Genomic DNA, 18,571 nt, shown 5'->3' on the forward strand with positions numbered 1-18,571 from the left:
TCTGGACTCTTGGATGAGTCCGTTTTGAAGATTTGCGTCGAGGTATTCTCTCAGAGCCTTCCTCTCTGGTAGAGACAACGGGTACATCCTCCCAAAGGGCACCACCGCCTCAGGTATTAAGTCTATACCACAATCCTCTGTTCTATGAGGCGGGAGTTGACGGGGAACTGCATCCAGGAACACCTCTGAGAATTCTTGATAATGGATAGGCACTGATGCCACTGTGATTGGAACTGGAGTACTGTTTCGGTCATATGCTAAAGTGTTGGACGTTGAGGACAAGCTCATGCAGTGTGATTTACAAAATGTAGAATTGAAGACTACCTTGTTAGCCATCCAATCAATTAGAGGGTTGTGCCTCCTTAACCAAGGAATGCCAATGACCAACGGAAAATGAGCTGCCCTGATCTGATCGAATACCAGGAACTCCTCGTGATGGCCTAACCTCATTCTCAACGGAGTGGTCTCCTTGGTAATAGGTCCCGAAGATAAGGGTCTTCCGTCCACCCCTTCCACCGGAATGGGAGCGGCTTTAGATCTTGTTGGAACAAAATGTTCTGCTGCCCACTTGGAGTCGATAAAATTCCCTGCTGCTCCACAGTCAAGCATGGCGAGTACCTCTGTGGGACCTGCATCAGACAGCCATAAGTCAACTCGAAACACCATTAGACTGTTGTCATCCGGAGTGGTTACTGCTCTTGTGTAATTGCAAGGGTGCTTGTTACTCCCCCCGAAACCTCCCTTGCTGTAGATCGGGGGTTGAAGTTTCCCTGTCGTCGAGGTGGCACCTCAGGACAGTCTCTCAAAAAGTGCTTCGAGGAGCCACAATACATGCACAGTCCAGCCTCTCTTCTTCTTGAGTTAGAGGTCCCCGGGCCGCCCCTATCTGCATAGGTTCTTCAGGAGGATGGGTAGCTCTGGTGGGAGGGACAGGAGAGGGGAGGCCAGTTGGCTGCGGAACGCCTCGGGTTCGTCTTCTTTCTAGTCGTCTCTCTTGTAGACGAAACTCAATCTGAAGAGATAATGTAACCAGATCTTGAAAGGATGCAGGTCTCGCCACTCGGGCCAGCTCATCCTTGATTTCATCACGAAGGCCACGTCTGTAGATGGTTTCCTGAGCGGAATCAGGCCAATCTGCCTTGGCTGCCAACCTCTGGAAACGAGTCAGATAGGTTTATACGTCAGTGTTTCCCTGGCTGACATCTAGGATAGCTTCTAGAGAGGAATAGAAGACTTCTGGTCGGTCGAAACGTTCTTTAAACACCTCTATAAAACGATCATAGTCTCCCAAAATCGGATCGTTTCCGGTGACAAACGGTGTGGCCCATGAAAGCGCATTACCCATTAGGTTTGCAATTATAAACCCGACCTTAGATCTAGCAGTCTCATAAGCATGAGGTCGAAAGGCAAAATACACCTTACATGCGTCAATAAAGTCCTTCAGCCCTCCCGGGTGACCATCATATTTGCCAAAGGAGAGTGGCATTGTAGGCAGGTCTCCCCTGTCATCACGATGCAACACAACCTGTTGTCGGAGGGCTATGTTCTCTGTTCTCAAAGCCTGGACCTCCATGGTAAGGTTCTGCATCGCTGCTACCAATTCTTGATATTGTTCTAACGATGCCATGGTAGATATTGGGCGTTGTATGCTGTCAAGATTGGAGGCCTTATCCCGTCCCTCCTCACCTGAATCCTCTGTGGCAGATTCCTTCGGATTCAACTCCGTCTTCTTACGGTCCTTCCTCCTTACAGGAGTCTTGTTCTTTGATGTCTTGGCTTTCTTTTCATGCAAATAGGGTCTAGCCCCTCCGGAGGCCACCGTGGCAGAGATAGAACCCTGTCCGCAGGGAACCCCAGGGGGCCAGACCTAAATCAGGGAAAAAGCACGAAGGCAGAAAAAACCCTGTTTCCAGATGGGTTCTAATAAGGAGTGGAGAATTCCGTTCACAAGTAATTGAAGTCTGGCTGCTGCTGATAGCTGAAATAGTTGACCTCCGACTCCGGTGGAGAGAGCCAGTTAAGCCCTGCGGTGACAGTAGGGCGAAGCACACAGAGGAAAGATACAGGAACACAAATAAACCAATAGATAAATCTTAAAGGAAGACAGAACAGAGAGAAATGCCCGTAAATAACAGTGCTAAATAAGGAAATGTGTGCAGGTAACCATAAGCAGAAAGTAGAAATATGCCTGCAGAGTGCAGTAAGTCAGTAAATGAAAAATTAGAGTGTAGAGAAGACAAAAGGCAGAAAACGCCGAATCAAATAAACTGAAAGGATTCGGCGGAGGTGTAGTACAGAAGCACAAGCGAGGCGGAGCTATAGAACAGATGAGGAGAGAAACGCTCGCAGAAGTAGCAAGAACCAAGAGACAGGTAACAAGGGAAGAAATTATGTAAAGCACAAAAGGTAGGCACACGGAAGGCAAAAGGTAGCTGCAAGGATGGTCGGCAAGGAGGAAATATCCAACAACGAAGTTCCACACGAACCGGAGCGATGTGTACAGTTACAACGCATCGGTTTGGGGGAGGAGTCAGAATTTAAAGGTACGGCCACCATCTTGAATGAGGACCAGAGCGCTCGCAAGTCAATGTTTCCAGCGCTTCCAAACCTTCCATTCTCCGTTCCCGACACATTCTTTTGCTAAAACCTGATAAGGACCCTAGAGATTGTGCCTTTTTAAGGCCAATTTCGTTGTTGAACATCAAGGTTAATATTTATTCAAAGATTCTGGCCAATCGGATGGCCGCAGTTCTCCCCAAAGTAGTCAACGTGGATCTATCCAGGTTTGTGCTGGGTAGAACCACAGGGATAATATCCGCCCGGCCCTGAATCTGATAGAGATAGCGATTTAAGAGCACTGTGAGATAGCACTGGTGGTGCTAGGCACCACCAAGGCATTCCACAAGGATGACTGGGCCTTGATAAAATTAACTCTTGAAGCATTCCAGTTTGGCCGCTCTTACAGACAATGCTATGGGCCAATTATAGCTCACCCAGAACCTCACTGCCGGTGAACCAAAGGCAGACAGGCCCCATATCCCTCATGTGTGGGACGAGGCATGGGTGCCCCTTCTCCCCAGTAATCTTTGCCCTGATAATGGAGCCCTTTGCCCAACGGGTCCGCAACAATCCCACCATCGAGGGGGTTTGAGTGGAACAGAAACACTATAAGCTGTCCCTGCACGCAGACGACGTGAGGCTTACCCTCACAAACATCTAGTCATCTTTGCATCAGTGCCTCATAGAGTTGGACCTTCAAACATGCTGCAGGCTTTGAGGTTACCTACCACAAATCTGGTGGGCTGGGGGTGGGATTGACACAGGGGAGGTGGAGGCCCTTCAGCTACTCTGTCCGATTAAGTAGGACAACACGGCCATAGGATATCTGGGGATTCGCATTTCAGTGCACTGTAAAGAGCTGTATGCTACTAACTTCCCACAACTCTTCAAAGAGCTGGAAGCTGATCTCGAGAGGTGGACATCCCAGGAGATTTCATGAATGGGTTGGATCACAGCCATTAAAATGAACTTGCTCCCAAGGTTCCTTTTAACACTGCGCAGCTCTCGCAGTGAAGACCCCGGAGAAACCCCTCTTGCAATTACAGCTGAAAGATCCTTCAATTTATTTGGCGGGGGAAGAAGTCAAGAATTCCTAGGGTCGTGAGGATGGGCAGTGCCCACATGGGTGGGTTGGGGTTTCCTAACCTGCACAATTACTATGCAGGGGCATAGCTGGCACACATTCTTGCTTGGCTCACGTCCAACAACCCCCCAAGATGGGTGGAAATTAAGCAATCTAGATTACTCCCCCTCCGCTTTCTGCCGTGCACCTCTGTGCGCACACGGAAACATTGTCCCGGACCATTCTCCTCCACAAAAACAACGGTGCGGACATGGGACTGGGTGATGAAAAGGGTGGGAATGTCGAGGGGGCTAGGCCCAGGCACTCCAATCGTCCACAATCCAGATTGTACCCCAGGGCTTCAGCTCGCCAAATTCAGGAGATGGTCACAGCGAGACCTGCAATGCCTATCCCAACTCTTTGAGAATGGGTTGTCCCTGTCCTTTGTAGCCTGCAAGGAAAGGTTTGCCCTGTCCAAGGCGGATGGATATAGCTACGCCTAACTCCGGCACTGGATGGTTCATCTGTTGGTTCAACACGGGCTACGCGGGAGCTGGGAGCCATTGAGCTCATTTTATTAGAGTGCACACGAGGAGGAACATTTTCGAGCCTGTAAAGACTTCTACAGGTGGACATGTGGACGCTCCAGCCCCAATACTTGGCTCAGTGGGAGGCAAATCTGGGCCACCTCAAAGAAGACCAGACATGGGTGGACATTTGGTCAATAAATTATTCCTCCTCCAAGTGCATGACTAACAAGGAGTGTGCCTTTAAAAAATTGACATATTGGTGCTATTACCCCCAGGTGAGGCTGCACCACATTAAGAAATTGATGGACCCGCTTGTTGGCAGAAGTGTGGGGCTCGGGGAACATATTTTCATATGTGGTGGGAAGGTCCCCTAATCCGAACCTTTTGGGAGAAAGTGGTTCAACACAATTGAGGCTTTCACTCAAGTCCGACTCCCAATAGAGGCCAAAGTAACTTTTCTGGGTGTGGCGGTACCGGGGGTATACCGTAGGTTGGGCTGGCGGTCAAGTTGATTACTCATGTCCTTTTGGCTGCGAGTATCACAATTGCCCCGGCTTGGAAAACCCCGGAAGGCCCGCTGTTTCCCCAGTGGTGGGCCAACATCTAGGACATTCTAGTGACAAATAAGGTCACAGCTTCTAAAGAGGGGGTATTTCACCTGTTCACTGACATTTGGTTCCTGATCTTGGAGTATGGCATGGACTTTCCCGCACAAGCTTATAGGCCGCACCTGGTGGCGCAGTTCCTGCAAGGCTGTTAAAGACTGTGGGGATTACCCGGCTCTGGCAGGACTGGGAGGGGAAGGGAATAAACAGTAAAGGGAGGGAAGGTTGGAATTGTTGGAAGGCGTTATGGTATGATTTATGTCTATCTGGTCCGTAAATGTCAGTTAAGTGTTATATGAATGCAACTGATCTTAAATAAAGTTGGTAAAAATCAAATTTAAAAATTGTTGGGGTTCAATCCACTCGATATCAAAAGGGGGCGGGATTAGGCATGGTGAAAAGGGCGTGGCACCTGTCAAAACAAATATTTGAGGAAAGGTATCCCCCTAGTGTAAAAGGTACATGGGTGTCAGGGTGTGGGACTGTGGGTATTTGTTAGTCACAGAATAAAATCACAAACATCTGAAAAAGTTGCAGTGATAGCAAGACATCTCAATCATCATATAGCTTTGCAAGCATTGCACAAAGTTGCAAACGTTACCTGATGTTATTCAGCATACCATGTGTCTCCCCTCCCCATTCCCACCCACTGCCTCCTTTGGCCTCCCATCCCCCCTCTGCCTTTCTCTCCTCCTTCTCTCCTATCACATCTGATGAGGCCACCAGAGTTGTCCGCTAAATGAAGGTCTCCTCCAAACAGGTCTCCCCCTATTCCTCCAGAACAATTAAGGACAATATTGGCTCTTTTGCCCCTGCACTTGCTGATTTCTGGAACCACTGTTTTTGCTACTGGATCTTCCCCCTCCTCCCTCAAGCACTCCTTTGTGCGCCCCCTCCTGAAAAAACCTTCTGCAGACCTGTCTTGTCCAGCCAACTACCGCCCCATATGAATCACCTGCTTCCTTGGGAAACTCTTGGCGAAGCTGGTCTTCCCCCAACTGAACCAGCTGTCATGGTCATGAAGTCAGGGGCACAGGCATGCAGTGGTTGCATGCACAGGAGACCTGGGTGGACACTGTCCTGGCGCCTTTGGCACCAGGCTCATGAACAAAATTAAACAAGAAAATCCATTTAACACCAAAAAGCTTTTAATATGGACATAGCACTTCAGATGCATTAACCTTGAACATTCCATCCATTAAGCAGCCCCAAGTGTATTCCTGGGTGTGGCTGCTAATGGATTGCCTTCGCACATGCTGATTCTTCAGGAGTGGCAGGGTGTGGCTGGTAAACCGGCCCTAATGGGCGTGCCCATGATCTCAGCTATATAAGCTGCCCCGATCCTCAAGACAGACGCTTCGCGTTATTCTGCACTTGCATGCAGTGTAACGCTACCCGTCGCCTGAGGTCAGACCTACCTTTGAAGATCCTGCTTCCTGGACATCCTGCTTCCTGCCAGCATACTTACCAACTGGGGGAAGCTGTTCTTACCTGTACATCTCTTTGGGGAACCAAGTATTCATCTTTACACTTTCCGGAATGCCGAAATCTTCATCTTGGCACCGCAGCACGACACGCTCCATCGTCGACAGCAGCGCCTGCAAGGAAAAACAGAAGACAAAGTCAGACATTGAAAAACCAGTCAGTTTAAGGTTACGCTTCGCCATACTTTGCGCTTTTCCTTAAACCATCACTTACCTGCTGTCGAACATTGCAGTAGCATCCACCTTCCATCCGGCCGCATCTCGCGTCTCACAGCTGCATTCAGGCCGCATTTCCATCTAAGGGAAGAAAACAGAAGAGAGACATTATTGTGGGCATAAATAGGAGCAACATATAAAGACATTAAACAGAATGAGCAGCATCACAAGAGCTCGAGAAAGAGTTACCAATCATAAGGAGAAGCATAGTCGCAGCGGGACTGGACTAATCCTTATCAGGGATCAGTGAAGGAACTAGATCCCATTCTTCGCGCCCCTGCCAGAAGTAACAGGACAGAGAGCTTATCTTCCATAATTCACAAGTGAGCTTTATGGCCCGGCGTATGCTCACAGAAACCATACTTTGGGGTGAAGGGTTCGAGAGGTACAACAATCACAGATTGGCGCACTCACACACTCTTATATCCACGCAGGAGCAGTATCACCACGTACCAGCGCTCACAGCTTTTCTACTGAGGGAGGAGCCTGAAGGGGGTGATTAAAGTTCAGGGAGGACTGCAACTGACAGAGACCAGGTGAGCGTAACACCAGCCCACTGAACTTGTTAGTTGCCTACACAACCAACAGTCTGGACTCTGAGCATTCAGAGGAACCAAAACTGCTCTTCTGAACACCTGTGAAGTACTGCTCGCATCTTTTGACTCCAACTCTCCAGCTGTTCTCATTCTAGTTGATCTCTCCTCTGCATTTGACATGGTCAACCACTCCATCCTCATAAAACGGCTCCACGATACCCTAAGTATCTCGGATCGGTCACTGGACTGGCTGACCTCCTTCCTCAATGACAGTCTGTTCCAGGTTATTCTGGGCTCTTTCTCTTCCCCTATCGCTATCTCAACCTGTGGCGTCCCCCATGGCTCCAACCTTTCTCCCATGCTCTTTAACACCTATCTAGCTCCACTTGCACCCCTCATTTCCACCTTCTCCCCCAACTTCCAGTGTTATGCAGATGACACACAACTCTTCTTCAAACTTCCTTCTTCTGATCCTCTCCTTACTTCCTACCTCATTCCTGACTGCCTATCTGCCATCCAGTCCTGGTGTACTTCCAACAATCTCTACTTCAACACCAGCAATACTGTGATCCTTCCTATTGGGACTCCTGCTCCCTTTTTCTTCCCCTCACTCTGGCCATCTTCTATGGGCTCTCCCCCTTCCCCTTCATCTGAAGCCAGAAACCTTGGAGTCTTCTTCCACTCCTCTCTTTCCTTCCTCCCTCACATTCAGGACCTTGTCAAGAAGGCCCACTTTCAACTCCACCTCCTCAAAGGAATTCTCCCTTTCCTCACTTTTCCTCAGAAGCTCAATGTCTCTAGAGCTCTGGTTCTCTCTACGCTAAACTACTGCAATTGCCTTTTCTTTAATCTACTCTCTTCTTCTACATGACTCCTCTAGCTAATCCAGAATAGGGCTGCGAGACTTATCCATGGCCTTAAGCCTAGAGACTGCATCTCTCCAGCTCTAAAATGTCTCTACTGGCTCCCAGTTGCTGCAATGGTCAAATTCAAATCCCTTTGCATCATCCACAAGGCTGTCTGGGCCCGGGGACCACACTATCTACAACTGGTTCTCACTAAATACTCTCCCTCCAGATCTTTACATTCCTCCGGCACTAACTCTGTGTGTGTGAAGCGCTTCACTAAACAGCGAGCTGGTGGCCGATCTCTTTCCTCGGCAGAATCCCTCCTATGGAACAGCCTCCCCCTTCCACTTCATCTTGAGCCGGATCTCCTCAAATTCTGGAAGCTCCTCAAGACCTTCCCTTTCACCTCCTCCTTCCCTTCCTCCCCACTGTGCTAAACCCCAAACTAGCTGGGATTGATGGATAGGGCCCTTATGTGTCCTGGCCTCCCACACCCATCGCCTTCAGCCTCCACTGTTAGTCAGAGTTTGTATGCAGTACCCTCTGGGAACACTACAAATAATTCTGACTACAGGTATAGGAAACCTAACCTTTGGCGTAAGCTTGTACTACACAGTTTTGGTAGCATGTCGAGCAGCCAGGCGTATCTCAAGATGGGGCAATGTGAGTTGTAGTGGAGTTACACAGAGATTTACAGTTACAAGTATTCAAATAAACTCTTACACTCAAGGTTTCTTGCATAACAATTATTAATGTATTCATCAGTCAGTTAGAATAAGCCTTCTTCAGAAGGGAGCAATATAATAGTAACACTCAAATACACTTCATGAAATATGATATGGCATTTAGAACGCGCCTATACACAAGTGTTTCAAGGCGCGACAGGGAAAGGGAGGGGGAACAGAGAGAAGACAGACAACGATCTTACTAGGCCCAGTGTCATTCAGATCACGCAAGTGCATAGGAAGGGGGAAGGGCAAAAGGGCGAGGGGGCAGGGAGAGGGGACAGCGCAGTACATGGGATAAAAGAATAGAGAAATACAAATACGGCCAACTGACTTATATTGAAAATGCAAAATGCATTGCCCGAATGATATACTAGTATGTTGGCCAGAAGCAAATTGCATCATGTGACAAACATTGTAAATCGTGTAACCTGAATGTGACCATTGGGAGTCCATTTAGTAAATGCCGGTCATTTTCTTTTTTTTGTAATACTTTGCAAATGTATTCTATGCTTCAAATCCACACAGGGTGCAAGGTCACAGCTTGAACTCTGAAGTGCTAACGTAGACAGGAATGTAGAGACGTACAGAAATACATTGTTTTCCTCTCTTGGAGGCCTTGAAGCTGTGCAAAGAGCTGCGGCTAATTAGTAGCCCAGGTGCCGGTTTGTCTTGCAAGCTCTGTTGTAAAAGGAAGTTAAATGTGAATTATATGTAACTAACGGTGCTCCTTCACGGAGGATGATATTTTTCTCTGCCTCAGAACTGTCTAACCCTTAGCTTGTGAGCCACAGTGACCAGATAACGTTGGTTGGAATGTCTCCCTGCTAGAACATGATATCCTCCCCTGCGCCAGTGCCCTGTGTTCCCCATAACAGAATCACTGTCTCTGCAGCCTCTGCTAGAATACTAATGCCCATGGCATCATTCCCTCCACCTCCTACATAGCATGAGTTATACGTTTTAGCTGGCAGTACTGCATCAGTGGGGCCTGAAAGAGGAAGTATTAGACTGACTCGTAGTACAATTAGCAAGGAACAGAAAGACAAACTGAAACAGTGGGCTGAGATGTCTATTGATGATGGCAATGAAGTGGCTGTGCAAAGTTCCCTATCCAATCATAGAAGCCTTGGAGAACAGCAGGTATTGTTAAGATTTATGGGAGATTATCTTGTTAAAATATGGAGTGATTTGACTAATACAGTGGTACCACAAGAGTTGCGTGATTTGATTGTCCTTTCCAATTTGCAAGAAAATGCAGCGAAAATACGAGAATATGTATGGCGAATATTTGTGTTTAAGCGAGAACGTGATTGATTGCATAAAGAGATAATGAGTAAGCGTGAACCACATATGTCATATGTCTAGAAACAATTTCCTCCGCTGTTGAAACCTGTTAGTGAAGAGATGCGAATTTGTACGCGAGATGCGCTTAGATGGATTACGAATGCCACCATTTCCCCGATTCAAGTGCATGATAAGTTTAGTTAATATACACCAGAAATGCAGAAAAATGTGTTACAAATTATGGTTGAGTATTTACAGGATGAATGCATGAAAAAGAAGGTTTGTTGTTCTGATGATTTGATGACGATTTATAAAAGAGCATTTTCGTCTTGATTGGGCTTTGTTGCTTAATAAACAAACCGATGTAGAATCCCCTACGTTGCAATTACCTATGAGGGAAGGGCCTCCCACATTTGTCCAGAAAATAGAGGTTGCTGCTGATGGAGCGGTTCCAGCGTGAACGATAGAAGCCCATTATATTGCACAGTTTGTACATGATCCCTTTTCTAGGTAAGAAGTGAACACTATAAAGCAGACGGTCCCTGACATTAGGAAAAATCCTGCCGGTTTCTATGAGGAAATTGAATCTGTTTTGAATTCATCTGTTTTTACCTGAGTGACATTGATTTATTGTTCCCTGTGATTCTTCCTGCGGACATATGGAAGCAGATTAGAAGTATAAATGATTTGCCGATGTTAGTCGATACATGGGAAACTTTGATCAGAATTGATAGTGAGAGAAAGGCTGGGGAGAAACCTCTGCAAGTCATCTTAACTTTGCCTTCACAGATAGTAGTAAAATTGAAAACTTTAGTGCCTGAGAAGAGAATAGTTTGGGACAAATTGACTGCTTGTCTACAAGGCAAATCGGAATGAGCGACAGATTTATTTAACCGGTGAAGATGTATTTGCAGATTTTAGTGGTCAAGATCTAAGTACCGAACCTGGGAAGAGATGGTTTGTTCATAAGTCTGTGCGAGGATTGTTACCAGAAATTCAGACATTAATAATGACATCTGAAAGTGCATGGCAAGCAAAATCACAAAGCGAAGTATTACATATGGCCCAATATTATGAGAACCGAGTAAATTCAGAAAAGGATATGGAAATAAGAAATAAAGGAGATTTGAAAACCAGAGTATTACTGCAGCAGGTAGCCAGAAATAATAGAGGTGGCGGGAATGCACTGCCTAGAGTCCAATTTGCATTATCATCCAACATGCAAAGGGGCCCAATAGGGACAAACCAATGTGCATATTGTAGACAAGAAGGTAATTGGCGAGCACAATGTCTGCAATTACAGATAGGAATGGGACTATGTCAAGAAGACAATTTAGAGGTCGGCCAGGAATAGCGGGCTCGAATAGAAACCAGATACAGCCACAATTTCAGGATAATCAGGTTAATCAGAATCAACAACAGAACGCCATGAATGGTGGAAATGTCTTTGATAATCCCTCCAATGCATATTCCTCTGGAGATTTTAAATCTGATGATGTACTGTTCCATTAGGACAGCCCAAAACAGGGTTTGGAACCAGTACCTATTCCCGTTGACCAGAAAGGGCCCTTCGTAGAAATGAAGGTTGGGGATAGGGAGTACATTTTTCTAGTGGACACAGGTGCACAGAAATGTTCGATTGACCATCAGCGGGTTCCAAATATACCACTGTCAGGGCATAGAAATGTCTCAGTAGGGTTCTCAGGTACGCCAGTAATTAGTCCAATTTCACAACCAGTACCAATCACACTGGGTCCATTTACTGAATCTTGTCTGTTTCTTTTGATGACAAATTGCAGTGAAGATTTGTTGGGATTAAATCTATTGAAGAAATTGAATGTGGTAATCTATTGTTCTCCTGATGGAGTATATTTGATGATTTCGCCACAACGAACTTCGTATCTCAATTTGTACCCATGCCATTGCCGACTGAATTGAATGAAGTGCCAACTTGTATATGGGCAGTGAACAATAATGATGTAGGATGTTTGAAAGTAGAACCAGTAAAAATTATTTTGAAGGAAGGAATTACTTTACCTCGTATTCCGCAATACCAAATTTCGAGTGAAGGTGAAAGAGCGCTGAAATAAATTGTGTCAGATTTTATTGCTAGGAATGTAATTGAAGAGATTGTAGGAAGTATTTGTAATAGCCTGATTCTTCCAGTTTACAAGAAAGGTGGGAATGAAATCCCTTACCGTTTTATAATTGATTTGCGTGCAGTGAACAAAGTAGTAGATCCCCAATTCCCATTAGTCCCCGATGTGACCACGATTTTAACTATGATTCCAGCTTCTGCATCACACTTCAGCGTCATTGACTTGAAAAATGCGTTCTTTAGTATTCCTGTTCATCCAGACAGCTGATATTTGTTTGCATTTACATTAGGAGGGCGCTCATTCACATTTACACGTATTCCACAAGGTTACACTGAAAGTCCAAGTATTTACAGTAGAGCATTGAAGGAACCACTAGATATGCTTGAATTACCGGCAGGGTGCATATTATTGCAGTATATTGACAACCTTATAGCAGCAGATTCAGAGGACATTTGCAAAGAAAGCACTGTCGCACTATTGACACATTTAGCAGCATGCGGTCACGAAGCATCACTGAAGAAATTCCAGTATTGTCGACAGGAGGTGGCCTATTTGGGCTACCTCCTATCAAAGGAGGGAAGAAGACTGACACCAGAACGCATAGAAAGCATCTCTGATATGCCTATTCCAAACATTCAAAAGGAAGTCAGGGCTTTAATTGGCATGGCTTCATATTGTATTCATGCGTTATGCTCAGCTCCGGTTTTGGGCACGCCAAATTAGAAGTGTTTTATGTTATTTGTACATGAAAATGATGGATGTGCTTTGACTGTTTTGACTCAGGAACACAGGGGCAGAAATAGACCATGCGGTTATTTCTTTTCTACGCTGGATCCTGTTGCACGTTGGTTGCGAGCTGTTGCTGCAGCTTCCGCGCCAGTGAAACAAACCAAGGGGATGGTTTCAGGTCACTCTTTAACCGTGATGGTATCCATTCAGTAGACATTCTCCTAAATAGAACGCAGACACAACATTTCACATCCGCACGACTAACTAGGTATGAAATCCTCCTATTTGCACCGCATATTCAAATTAAGAGATGTTGCGCTTTAAATCCGGCCGAGTTATTGCCCCCTCTCAGTGAAAAGGGGAGTGAGAAACGATTATCACATGATTGCTTAATTATTACTGAGCAAGAGACAAAAGCAAGAATTGATTTAACCGATACACCCCTGAAAGAGCCAAATGGAAAACTGTTTTGTGATGGCTCTTGTTTTAAATTACCTAATGGCACATCAACTGCTGCTTACACCATTACGACACTGAAAACCATTGTAGAAGGCAAACAAATCCCATATAACTCAGCACATGTTGCGTAAATAATAGCGTTAACCAGAGCATGTGAACTCTCTAAAAACCTTAGTTTGAACATTTACACTGATAGTCAATATGCTTTTGGGGTGGTCCAGAATTTTGGTCGATTATGGGCTGAAAGGGCTTTCTGACGTCACATGGAACTAAGATTCAGCATGGCACTTTGATAGTGAGACTGTTGTCAGCACTTGCGCTTCCCAAGCGGTTAGCAATAATGAAATGCGACGCGCATAAAAAAATAACATGTAATATAGGAAAGGGAAACACATTTGCAGACCAAATCGCAAAACAAACTGCCACTGATTTGCACACAAAAATGTATGTTGAAACAATAGAGAGAGTGTCCTGCATGATAGATGATGGAATTGAGACAGTTAAAGAGATACAAGCAGAAGCTACTCCTGAGGAAGTAAAACAATGGTTCGGGGGTCCAGCAGAATTAGTTCCAGAGGGTTGTTGGGTGGACAAAGAAAATAATAGATGGATGTTGCCAAATGCATATGTTATGGCAATGGTTACCATGGCCCATAGTCCAACACATATATGCGTGAGAAAGATGTCTCAGCACCTTGAATCTGTATGGTACAACGGCAACATTAAGAAAACCGCTGAGAGATTGGTTCAGAATTGCATGACTTGCTTACAACATAACATTGGAAAAGGGACAGTGACACCAGTAGGAAGTTTTGGTCCTCCCTCTATGCCATTTGAGGTCATCCATTTTGACTTCATGGAAATGGAGAGACGCCACAACTATAAATATTTCCTTGTAGTGGTCTGTGCATTTAGTAAATGGGTTGAGGTCTACCCCCTGAAAGATTGTTCAGCCATGTCAACAGCGAAATCCTTGTTAAAGGAGTACTTTCCCAGATTCGGGCTGCCCCGTGTCATATGGTCAGATAATCGCCCACATTTTATAGCGGCCGTGATATTACAAATTTGTGCAGGTCTCCGAATCGTTAAGTGAATCCATTCAGCTAGCCACCCGATGAGTGCCGGTCTGGTAGAACGGCAAAACGGTATCTTGAAAAATAAATTGGCCAAAATATGTGCCGAAAGCAAATTGAAATGGCCCGATACATTACCAGCAGGTTCAGGAGGCTCTTCCTGTCAGATATACGGGCCCAGGACATTGTCTGTAACCTGGAGAGTGGGCCCTCGTGAAAAACTTTGAAAGAAAATCTTTGCTTGCACCACGTTGGAAGGCACCGTACCAGGTGCTTCTGGCCACGCAGACTGCAGTCCGAGTGAACGGTCGAAAGCACTGGATTCACGCAACGCCCTGATCGATCACAAAGACATTGCCGAAATTCAACCGGAACTGCTTCCTAAGCCTAAGAAGTCAATTTCACTTTACTGCTCTTGGAAACAGTAGTTCATCCAAGAGAAGGTATTTAAACCTTTGGGAAATCTGACACAATGTAAAAGATGATGCCTATGGAGTTTGTCAGACTCCAGAACCAAAAGAAACACAGTGTTCAAAATCACATTAAAATACTTGCGAGAGTTGGAAAAAAGGGTCACACTCTCTCCGGGTAAAATAAAATCAAGTCCTCGAAATCCAGCAAAGTTGCTGGGGGTCTCTAAGGTGGAGGGAATTAGCACATTTCTGAGAATTCTCTCTAACACTCGTCACCCCCAGACTATAGGAACTGGAGGATTTAATCCGCCCCTGGATGAATCTCCTTACTCCAGTTGGTCATACTTTCTGGAGAGACCATCAGCATTTTGGTGATTACACCCTGACCTGTGTTCAATGGTAAAATCAAACCCCTGTAGGCTGATTGACCATCTTAACAATTTTAGGATGTTCCCTCTTCATCTGCATTAACCATCTCAAGGATTGGTGGTCTGTTTGAATCATAAAAGTAGATCCATACAAGTATGGTCTAAACATCTTCAAGGACCACACAATGGCAAAACATTCACGTTCTATGGTTGCCCACCTTGTTTTAGGTTACTTTAGTTTCCTACTGATGAAGCAGATTGGATGTTCCCTGCCTTTCTCATTCAGCTGACTCAGAAGTGCACCTATACCTGTATTGGAAGCATCTGTCTGTACAATAAAGGATTGGTTATAGTCAGGAGCTCTTAAGACTGGAGCTTGACAAAGGGCTTGTTTTTTAAGTCCTTCAAATGCCTTAGTGCACTCCTCATTCCACCTGACCTTCTTGGGGAATTTGGGTGAGGAGATCACATTCAATGGAGAAGCTATGGACCCATAGTTCTCAATGAAGTTCCTGTAGTAACCTGTGAGACCTAGAAAGGCTCTCACTTGGGTTTGAGTAGTAGGGGTGGACCAGTCTTGTACAGCCTGTACTTTGTTAGGCAATTACCTTATTTCACCTCCTCCTGCCTCATGTCCAAGGTAGACCACTCTACTCAGACCAATTTGATCTTTACTTGCCTTTAAGGTCAGATTGGCCTGCTGAAGAGCCTGCAATTCATATCCTAAGTGGTCAAGATGTTCCTTCCAAGTAGGGCTGAACACTGCAATGTCATCAAAGTATGCCATGCAGAAGTCCTCCATCCCATTCAGAACATGATTCACCATCCTTTGGAATGTAGCAGGTGCATTCTTTAGTCCAAAAGGCATAACCTTAAAATGGTAGAGGCCTCCTAGGGTTGAAAATGCAGTTTTCTGCTTGGAATGGTTTGTCAGAGCTATTTGCTAATAGCTTGAGGTTAGGTCAAATGTACTGAGGTACTTGGCTGAACCAAGTTTGTCCACCAGCTCATCTATCCTAGGTAAAGGATGGGCATCAGTCGTGGTGACTGCATTAAGGGCTCTATAGTCCCCACAGAAACTCAACTCCTTGGATCCTGCCTTTGGTACAAGCACAACTGGACTAGACCATGGACTGATAGAGGGCTCCGTTACCCAGAGATCAAGCATCTTGTTGACCTCTTCCTTTATGTGGGTTCTTACATGGTCTGACATTCTGTAACCTCTGCTTTTTACGGGTAAACAGTCATCAGAGAGAATCTCATGCTGGCCCCGAGGGGTCAAGCCTGGTGAGAGTGAAAACAGAGGGGCAAACTGATTTAACAGAGCTTTGCACCACTCCTCCTGTTGTTCCAGTGTCAGATCAGAAGAGAGATTAACTCCTTCTATCTTCCCATCTAAAGGTTGCCCCCTGAGGAGGTCAGATAGAGGCTCACTCTCCTCCTCCTCTTGAGTAGAAGCTAGAAGCAAAGCTCCCAGTTCTGGTCTAGAGACATAGGCCTTTAAGCGGTTGGTGTGAAAGACCCTGGGGGCCTCCTTAGGATTGCCTAAATCCACCAAATAATTGACCTCTCCATGTTTTCCCACAACCTTGAAGGGTCCAATCCATTTGTCCAGCAAGGCCCTCTGCCTTGTAGGTACCATAACTAGAACTAGCTGTTCTTGAGTAAACTCAACCATGTTGGCCTTCTGGTCATGCCAATGCTTCACCAGAGCCTGACCTGCTTTCAAGTTATCTGAAGCTTCTGTCATCATGTGTGTCATTCTCCTTTGGAGACCTAACACATAGTCAGTGACTCTCACTGGCTTGTAGGAAGGAGCACCCTCCAACTCCTCCTTGATTAGAGCCAATGGACCTCTAATCGGATAACCACAGAGAAGCTCAAAGGGACTGAATACAACCCCTTCCTGAGGGACTTCTCTATAAGCAAAGAGAAGGCATGGCAGTAGAAGGTCACACTTTCTTCTAAGGTGCTCTTCTAAAGCACCTATCATGCTCTTCATAGTTCTATTAAACCTTTTCACCAACCCACTGGTCTAGGGATGGTAGGCTGTTGAGACCTTGTAGGTCACTCCACAATTTTTCCACATGGCCTGCATGTAGTGGGTCATAAGGTTAGATCCCCTGTCAGAGATAACCTCCTTAGGAAAACCTACTCTGGTAAAGATACAAAGTAGGGGCTTAGCCACAGCCTGAGGTGTGACAGTCCTCATAAGTATGTCTTCAGGATACCTGGTAGCATGGTCTACCACAACCAATATAAATCAGTTGCCTGAAGATGTTGGATGGTCTATGGGACATGCAAGGTCTCTTTTGACTGGAAGACCTAGAAGACTCCAGTGTCAGATCAGAAGAGAGATTAACTCCTTCTATCTTCCCATCTAAAGGTTGCCCCCTGAGAAGGTCAGGTAGAGGCTCACTCTCCTCCTCCTCTTGAGCAGAAGCTAGAAGCAAAGCTCCCAGTTCTGGTCAAGTTCTTCTTCAGTTCCTTCGTCCAGTGGTCGACTCTTTTCTTCTAGCCAAAAGCATCGCCTTTTATTCAGTTCTCTCCCATTAATTCCAGCCCAGCTGTCAGTCACCCAGCAGGGTGGCTGTCCTTGCCAGACAGTCAGCCGCCCAATCACCACAGAGTGCATTTGGTTCTCCTAGGAGACTAAGCACAGGGAGTTTTGGGCACCTCCCTCACTTCCTGCCTACCCCAGACACCCTGGAGCCAGAGGCGGGATTCACTCGTGAATCCTGCCAAAGGCAAAGCGAACAATGGGACCAAGCCTGGTTTGGTGCACAGAGTAAATCTCAAGAAGGACCTTCCCACAAAGAAATGGCGAAAAAAGAAGACCGGGACATTTTGACAAAAATGGCACCCTTGGGTGCTTTACTGCAGCTGCGAACGCAGCCCGCGGTAAATGCACACCATGGTAGTTAAAATGAAACAACTGCCACCAGCCATTCAGTGAGAAAAGTGTAACATAAAAAATGTTACATGAGAAGCTAGACAAAGGAGATACTAGGTAACCCCTCCAGCTCCCTATTGTAAGATAGCGTGTGCTTGGTCTAGAAAGTTACAAATGTAAGTAAAGTCAATTTCACTTTACTGCTCTTCGATACAGTAGTTTACCCAAGAGAAGTTATTTAAACCTTTGGGAAATCTGAAAGACTTCCATGTGTCACTGCACTTAAGGTGCTGTGTGACACAATGTAAAAGATGATGCCTATGGAGTTTGTCAGACACCACAACCAAAAGAAACACAGTGTTCAAAATCACATCAAAATACTTGAGAGACTGGGGAAAAAAAGGTCACACTTTCTCCAGCTAAAAAAATCAAGTCCTCAAAATTCAGCAAAGTTGCTGGGGGTCTCTAAGGTGGAGGGAATTAGCACATTTCTGAGAATTCTCCCTAACATCCACCCGCTCCCAGCACTTGCCTTGGCACCCGCTGGCCTGTGTCACCACAGTCCTGCACTTGCTTATTTATTGGCAGCTGACCATTCTCACTGGGTCACTTAACAGCTGCTTACTCACTAGCACTTCCCTCTTTGGTACAACTCACATTTACCCCCCACTTCCTCATCCCTTC

General features: G+C 45.8%; 1 protein-coding gene across 1 annotated transcript; it reads right to left on the minus strand.

Annotated features, from left to right (window-relative positions):
- Window positions 1-1,174: 1,174 nt before the first annotated feature.
- LOC138498285 (protein LDOC1-like) lies at window positions 1,175-1,627 on the minus strand. The gene has a single exon (XM_069622116.1). The coding sequence runs from the start codon at window positions 1,625-1,627 to the stop codon at window positions 1,175-1,177; it is 453 nt and encodes a 150-aa protein (XP_069478217.1).
- Window positions 1,628-18,571: the final 16,944 nt, after the last annotated feature.

The sequence above is a fragment of the Ambystoma mexicanum genome, chromosome 5q (assembly GCF_040938575.1).
Source record: "Ambystoma mexicanum isolate Mex_15411 chromosome 5q, UKY_AmexF1_1, whole genome shotgun sequence".
Classification (NCBI taxonomy): domain Eukaryota; kingdom Metazoa; phylum Chordata; class Amphibia; order Caudata; family Ambystomatidae; genus Ambystoma; species Ambystoma mexicanum.